Source organism: Alnus glutinosa, chromosome 4, assembly GCF_958979055.1.
Source record: "Alnus glutinosa chromosome 4, dhAlnGlut1.1, whole genome shotgun sequence".
Lineage (NCBI taxonomy): Eukaryota > Viridiplantae > Streptophyta > Magnoliopsida > Fagales > Betulaceae > Alnus > Alnus glutinosa.
This window is the reverse complement of record NC_084889.1, coordinates 21,929,814-21,938,260: the sequence shown is the minus strand read 5'-3', so window position 1 is coordinate 21,938,260 and position 8,447 is coordinate 21,929,814. Positions and strand designations below refer to the sequence as shown.

General features: G+C 33.4%; 1 protein-coding gene across 1 annotated transcript; it reads right to left on the bottom strand.

The window, feature by feature from the left end:
- Positions 1–6,673: 6,673 nt before the first annotated feature.
- On the bottom strand, positions 6,674–8,012 carry LOC133866213 (protein STRICTOSIDINE SYNTHASE-LIKE 12-like). Its single transcript, XM_062302751.1, has 3 exons — positions 7,774–8,012; positions 7,285–7,554; positions 6,674–7,163 (listed from the first exon to the last, which is right to left on the bottom strand). Exons 1-3 carry the CDS (start codon positions 8,010–8,012, stop codon positions 6,674–6,676), a joined length of 999 nt encoding a protein of 332 aa, XP_062158735.1.
- Positions 8,013–8,447: the final 435 nt, after the last annotated feature.

The window sequence follows — 8,447 nt, the reverse complement described above, 5'->3', positions numbered from 1 at the left end:
ATTGAGAACAAAATGACTCACTTTATTACAGTATGGGATTGTGGTGATAACCACAATCACATATATGATTGTGCAGGGCAGGAGACAGATCAGAGTGCTGGGCTTTTTATTTATAAATAGGACTTTCATGATTTTCAGTTGATATGTAATAGTTTACATTATGTAGATGAATAATAACTGCGTATTTATTAAGTGCCGCATGTGGCACATATGTTTACTGCTTTGAGTGTATTTAATATGTAAAGACAAGTTACGCTTATTTATTGAAGTATTTTAGTCAGCTCAAAGTGTGATTGTGTCAATTCTTAAGTTTTTAAAAGAAAAATATATTCCGCTACTAATTTATACTCTGATGACGTCATTGATGATGTCATAACGATACGTGAAAATCAAAATTTTCACTTACGACTTTTTGTAAAAGGCGGGTCGTTACACCTAATATGCAAATCATATAAGTATGCTTCCTAATGTGCAAACCATATCAATATGCTTCCTAATATGCAAACCACACCAATAGGTTTAGAGTTGCCGTGGGCCTCTAACCCAAGATACGGTCTTGATATTTAGAGATGCCGTGGGCTTCTAACCCATGATACGGTCATATTATTTATAAATGTTGTGGGCGGGGCCTCTAACCATCTCTGGTCTTATCATTTATTACAAATCCATTATTCACAACAGCATGCATAATATGCAATGTTCCATTCATACATATACAATTCAACACATCTACAATCAATGTATTGTGGAAGTCAGCTTATGAAAAGACTACACATGATAAGGTGTTCGCATCCAATATAGCCGGCATCATTTACACACATACACTTAAACTCGTAATCATGACATTAAAGAAACAAGCACCACTCTCAGTAAGTATACTTACCATTCTTTTCTGTTTTATGGGAATACTCACACAAATGATCACTGCAACACAATTGTGTACATGTGATCACAAATCATTAAAACATATTTTAACATTATTATTGTTCCTGACTTCTAAACCAACTTAACTTAATTTTCTAATATTGCTTAAACATTGTGACGACATATAAAATAGGCCGCTTGCATAATCACATATTTTTACATGGGCATTATTTATGACATTTAATTATTTATTGCCTTAAATATCTATACATCGAAACAGACATCATAATAGCATTAATATGCTAAAAGTATAATATCTTTTTTATAAAAATAGATATACTAGTTCTATTAATATAATTAATAGTCATAGTATTTTATAAAACATGATAATGGCCTAATGATCTCATCATAAAATAATTCTTATTTTATTCTTTATAAAATTGAGCAGAGTAACGACGCTTTTTATAAAAACCTTTTAAAATTTTGGGCAGCGCAACGACGCTTTTGTAAAATATCGCATTTTTTCTCAAGCATCATAACGACGAGTTTTATAAATCAAATACGCCACTTTAAAAATCCTGTTTGAACATAGCACTAAAACATTAGATAATCTAATAACTCATAATATACCAAAGCTTTTTAAGAAGTCCTGAAATATCTAGAAAAGATACTTGAGTCTTCTGCCTTCCACTGAGAGAGAGAGAGAGAGAGAGAGATAGAGAGAGAGAGAGAGAGAGAGAGAGTTTTAGAGAGGGCTTTCCACCTTTTCTTTAATTTGTTGCTGAAGTCAGAGAGAGAACTTTGGCATTTTCTACTAGAGAGAGTGCAACTTGTGTGGGAAAGAAAAACAAAGAGAACTTGAGAGAGAGTTTAAGGAAGAAAGAGGGTTCTTTCTTCTTTTGTTTTTCTGTACTAAACCCACTATTGCTACTGATCAAGGGAAGAACAGAGGGAGAAGGGATTCTTTTTCTGTTACCAAAGAAAGGAAAAGATGCTAGAAAACAGCAGGTGGCCGAACAAAAATAAGAGGATAGAGAGGTTGTTGTTTCTTGGCTTGCCGAGACAGAGAGAGGGAGAGATTTTCTTGCTTCTTAAGAAGAATATAGGCTACTGGAGTTTAAGAGAATAAAAGAGAGCAAGGGAACAAAGGCTGCTGCTTGCTTCCTTTTTCCTGCAAGAGAGAAACAGAGAGAAGAGAGTTGTAGAGAAAGAAGAAGGAAGAAGAGAGAGTTGGCGTGAAACCGAGAGAGGGGGGGTGAATCTCCTTATATACTAATTTGGATGGCTGGGATAGCTTTGTTTTGATCGCATCTAATGGCTGAGAATCAAACGTGGGCAGCAAGTAGAAGATATTTTTACCAAAAAGGAGACAGGTGTTCGGTGAGATGGAATATGCACTCTGTAGAACTATGGCGATCGAGCGTTGTGTTGATCGAGTGTTTGCTTATGGGAATCGATCGTCGTGTCGATTGATCTCCCATCCATGGGGATCGATCCCCCACTCGACAGGTTGGTTATTTCAATTTCGATTTAGAGCTTAAGGTCCCATAATCTAATCTAAACAATTTAGAACTATAAATATACCTCAAATATTAATGAATATTTAATCCTATAAATAGTCACATTAAAAATTAACGAATATTTATCTTTGTAAATATTCATATATTCTTTTGTCTTATTATTAGGTCTTAAATTTCTATTTTAAAAGGTTATATTTTATGTCTTATAATCTGGGGCACTACATTCCTCCCCTCTTAATAGAATTTCATCTTCGAAATTCATAAAGTTTACATCAAAAGAAAACTTAACTCCTAAGTTTTCACTTATCTTAATTGGGTGACACAAATTTTAAGTGTAGTGTCTAATCGTTGAACATAGGTTATTCTAATTGTCCACATATGGAAATGTTCTAAGAAATAAAAAGGATGTAGGAAAATAATGTATATTTCATTTCTATCTATCATCATATGACTTTTCACCATTTACATCATTTTTATTTCTCTGCTTCATTGTAAAGGTCTACTCTTGATCAGGTCTTTATTACTAGTACGTATGTGATACTATATGATCAAATCATCATGCTGTCAAGTATCTCAAATAATATTCAGAATTTCATCTTCTAATTCTAGGGAAGAATCTTATTCATGACCTAATGCCTCGATTATAAGACCATTCTAATCATCCTTAGGTTTTGTACGGGTCGGAGTTTCCTTCCATCAAAAATCTTTTAACATTAATTTAGGTCTAACCATTCCTATGCCTCAAGTAAGTAATAGTTCTTAATTTTCCAAGACCTCGATAATGTAAATCATATAGTTCATAACAATTCACACTAAGCAAGAAGTTTCAAATCAAGATATTATTTACCTTAATCATCCTCAAATATGGCTTAGTGGGAGGCTGTGATATTTCTTTCCTACTGACTGTCCTCGAAATATGGTTTTAATCTATGGGGTCTTCCAATGATAACACGAAGTAATCAATTGTTTTGTCTCATCAATCAGACTAGCACACATCCTCGAAATTTACCTTGAACTCAGATATGCATTATATGGTAGGCACTTTCGTCTATACAATCACAATTATATTTTAAATTCATGATGTCATTAGTTGGATACAATGTTTAACATCAAGTCCTACTGAACAATCTTTGTTTTCCCTTTTCCTCAAAAAAGGTGTAAGAAAATAATATTTTTCAATCCTACCTTCAAATTGTTCCACCAATCTCAGTCTATAACTTATACGTTATTCCTGTATTCCACTATATACGTCTATTTTTCCTGATTCAACCTCAAACATAGTTTAATTGTTAATCTAACACCCAATTTCTGGAAATCCATAATGAAACAATTCTTAAGTATGGTGAAACATAAATATCCAATATTAATGCCATAAATTAGTTACCTTATTCTTGTTGTTTGATTTAGGAACAAATTTTCTTTATCTAGGTATAACTCTTATATAGTACCATGATCTATTTTATGGGTTCGACTTATCAACTAAGGTATGTATGGGTACTAACCTTATAACTCTTAGTGTTGTGTAGGTTGCTAAAGGAAAACGACAGCTTTAAGGTGAAAAATGCAAAGTTTGGAAGAAAGAACACTTTGAGAAGGCCTAGATGATGTGGTTATGTTTAACCAAATCAATAAAATGATTAAATCAGAATTTCTCTAATTGGAGTCAAAATCAGATTGGATTAAATTTCAGATTTTGCACACGTCTTAGTATTTTTACTATAACTTTTCAGTTCGAGCGTTGGATTAAGGTGAAATTAGTAGCGTTGGAAAGCTAACTCAAGCTACTACAAATCATTGTGAAATAGAATTTCCTTAATTCGGAAGTCTGCTATCCCAAAAGTGTCTTGTAATATAAGAACACAAATTTGGACGAATCTTATTATTATTTGTACTAGGATTGCTTCGTAATTTGACTAGGAGATTGAACTACGATTTTTTCTGGGATCTCTAGGGCTTCTAGGGTTATTTTACTCCCTATAAATAGACTGCTAAGCCTCAAGAAAAGGCGGCTAGAGACTAGAAACGAAATTTCACATATTTTCTTTATGTTTAGGTTTTATTTTACATAATCATGTGTAGCTAAATTCTCAACTAAGGTTGAGGATGAAGCCTTATCGATGAAGAACAATAGTACTTTCATGTAAGTCATTATTGTCTTATTTTATTGGGTTTAATGTTACAACTGTTTTACTTCTTTTTCAATTTGTGAAATGATTTTTGAAATGATTTTTGAATATCTTTTGTGATTCAAGGATACATTTGATGATTTGAGATAATTTCACATAATTGATTGCTTTTTTTTTTTTTTTTAATAAAACAATTGGATATCCCTTGTAATTTGTTTTACAAATACAATTGATGTTTTTGATGGTTGGATATTTGATATCTTCTTGTGATTTACGGATATAGTTGATGATTTAATTGAAATCAGATTTCTTTTGTGTAAATGAATGGATACATATGATGGTTTTAATTAACTGTTTGAAGCATAGTAAAACAAACTTAAGATTTTAATTGTAAGAACTTCGGATTAATATTGATGAACAGGGAGTAGTTGTTATGATTCGGTGAGTGTGGATTCCTAAACTTTAGTGTTTTTCTTTCTATTTATTTTCCTTTATTTAATTTATGTTTTCTTTTAATTGCAAAAAAATAAAAATAAAACCTTCCGAACTAGGTTAGGATTTAATTAGTTTAGATACAAAATTGTTTTGAAGAACACAATTCTCTGTGGGATCGAGACGATCGACCTCTCACTTGCCAAACCCTTAATTGCAAATGATTTGTGCACTGGTGAGTTAATAAAATTTGTACAACAAATTTTTTGGCGCCATTGTCGGAGATTTGATTTATTTTTGAAAACAATTTATTTCTAAATTGGTTTTATCTTTCTAATAGTTATAGTTTAGGATTTTGAATTTTGAATTTGGTTTTATTTTGTTTTTTGTGTTCTAACCAAAAAAAAAAAAAAAAAGAAGAAGAAGAAGAAGAAAGAGTTCCTGTCATTCTTTTGCGCCTTTGGTGAGACAATCCACAGAATTGTGCTTGAACGCACCAACGCAAAAGGCACCACTTGCGGCATATCAGTAGTTGAAACTTTGCTAAAATTTATTTTTGATCGAGTTTGTGAGTTTTTAATTTTTGGTATTATTGTTTGTGCTTTTGTGTTGGTAGTAATTTTTGACTTTATAATATTTGTTTTCTCTGCTTATTGTATTTTATTAAAAAAAAATGATGTTAATATTTTATTTGGGATATTTGCATGTTAAAGAATGATAGTGCAACATGGATTTTCCGTTGAATGATTTTAATAATTTTTTTGTACAATATGCTTCTCCTAGTTATAGGACACCCGCTCCTACCAACTACACTCATATTTTCAACACAGATGAACCATGTACATTGTTTCAATCCTTATCCCCGATAGGTTGGTTTTTTCTATTTCGATTTATAGCTTAAGGTCCCATAATCTAATCTAGTCAATTTAGAACTATAAATATGCCTTAAATATTAATGAATATTTAATCCTATAAACATTCACATTAAATATTAACAAATATTTATCTTTGTAAGTATTCATATATTTTTTTTGTCTTATTATTAGGTCTTCAATTTCTATATTAAGACGTTATATTTTATGTCTTAAAATTTGGGGCGCTACAGGAAGTCTCACAGGACTCATCTTGCCAACTTTCTTGTTCAAAGTCCTGTTATTAGGTCTGTTTCTCAGGCTCGTAACGCATTGTGAATCGCGCTCTAGAAATTTATAGGGAATATAAATATGGAGAGGCAAACAGAAGCAATAGCTTAAGAATTTTGGAGTGGTTCTGTATAAGACGTACACCTATGTCCAACACTGTGAATTGCCGGTCTAAGGGCTACGTACATTGTGCTCTCATTTAACTCGAACGATGTTTACAATACAAAGGTCCATACTTATAGGAAAATTGTGGTAGGTGAGTGAATATAAGTATGATAATCAAATCTCTCTGCAATCAAATCTAAGTTGAGAATATTTGTGGATCAACGCAATATGAAAAATATATATTCTAACACACAGTAGTTCCTGGTTATTTCTACATTTTCTATTTTATTTTCTTATATGATTATACATGGTTAATATCTGTTCTAGGTTTGGCACTCACGCCATTTCTAGCTAGTTAATTGAGCACAAAAAAAACAAAAGCATGCACGTACATGATATAAAATTGAAAGTGCAACTCTTATTTAATTAGTAGTTGTACTGGTTGCCAATACATGCAAATTAAATGCCAATATTTGAAGACTCTTTAGAGGATGCCATAGACACCAACAAAAGTCACATTCACATATTGAGACCCGATATAATATTCCCCAAGATGTTCTATAACTTCAGTGACTCCCGTGTTGTTATACTGCCTGTCAAGTGCCACCCTTTTTACAACAGTGCCAAATGCATTGATCCTTACCACGGTGGGCAGAACGTCTTGGGTAGATTGGTTTGTTATTACATTCACTGCCACCAAAAAATCTCCCAATCCGGTTCTTGTGATTTTATTTGGTCTTCCTTGGAAGGTTATGAAAGTTTCGGCCGTATTTCTTTTAGGACCTTTGATCCAAAACCTCTGAATTCTTTGACCTATCTGCTCTGAGACGAGAACAAATGCACAGTCAGCACTAACTGCAACCCCGGCAGCTCCAGAAAGCCTTGTTAGCAACACAGTAACCTGCCTTGTCTTTTGATCATATTTTAATAAACTTCCTGTTGCATCGCCATTAAGTATTGCCTGAGTAATATTGCTGCATCACAAACAGTAAACAGTACCATATATTCATCCATCTCTCATGTACGTTATTTCTATATATTTTGTGTTTCTTTTCGAAAATTTCAAAGGCGAGATATGAGAAATTAGCTAGGTACCTTAGCTGGTAAACAGCACTAAATTCTGTGAAGTAAACAACTCCAGTTAACGGGTCGAGGCCTACACTATTAAGGAAGCGGAAGCGCGTCCCATTAACACCGCTGGCGAGAATGGTTCCCAGCCTTCCATTAGATCCCACCTCCAAAAGCCCAAAATATGCATCAGCTACGTAGAGCTGCTGTGTCAAAATGTTGAAATCCAAACCAAATGGCCTCCCACAGGTGGGTCCCAAAGAAGCATTAGTTTGGCCATCACATACCGCCTTCGACCTGATCAATCAGATTTCCCACAAAAAATACATTAATCTGTACGTTTCAAATACATTAATTATAAAGCTTAAAGAGCAATATCTAATATAATGCTGCCTCTAAAACTAATTAATTATTTGGTGCTAGCTATTCTTCACATGTTTTTGTCTAAGTTTATGTAGAACTAAACATTAACTCTCATAAAATGATTTTGTTTATGTGAATATGTTCCAAATCAACCTAGTTGGCGTGTCGAAGGCAAAATCTACGAAACCAGTAGTGGGTCCTTCATATTTGAGAATTCGACCGTCTTGGACACCCACATAGGGTCCACCAAACAAGTCAAAGGCAAAAGATGCAGGACCTGTGGCACCTGTTGGCAATGGAATCTTCTTAAAAGTTAGAGAAAGTGAAATAGGAGCAATGCACAAGAGGAGGATGGCAACCTTGGTAAGGACGAGAGAGAATAGTGTAGCCATGATCTTGAAGATATGAAGAACGATTGAAAACCACACTGGTATTTATAGGCATCCAACTTAAAAATATGCCCTAAAATGTCGCGTGGGTTCATTCAAAACTGGTAGGGAGTGTCCTTCCCACTACAAATAGGGATACAAGGCAGGGGGTAAGGGGGGAGGGCCCTTTAAACAAATTCAAAAGAAAATTTATCATATAAGGAAAAAGATGCAAATAACTTAAAAGCAATATATATGATATTTTAAGTGCAAAATAAAAAGAACATTAAGTGTTAGGGAGGGAGGGTCATTAATTTCCACATACAAATAGGGATAGAGAGTAGGCCGGGGGTTGGGTGGGAGGGTCCTTTAAACACATTTAAAAGAGAATTTACCATTTAAGGAAATAGATGCAAATAATTTGAAAGCAACATTTTTGTTTTTTTAGTACATCAGAAA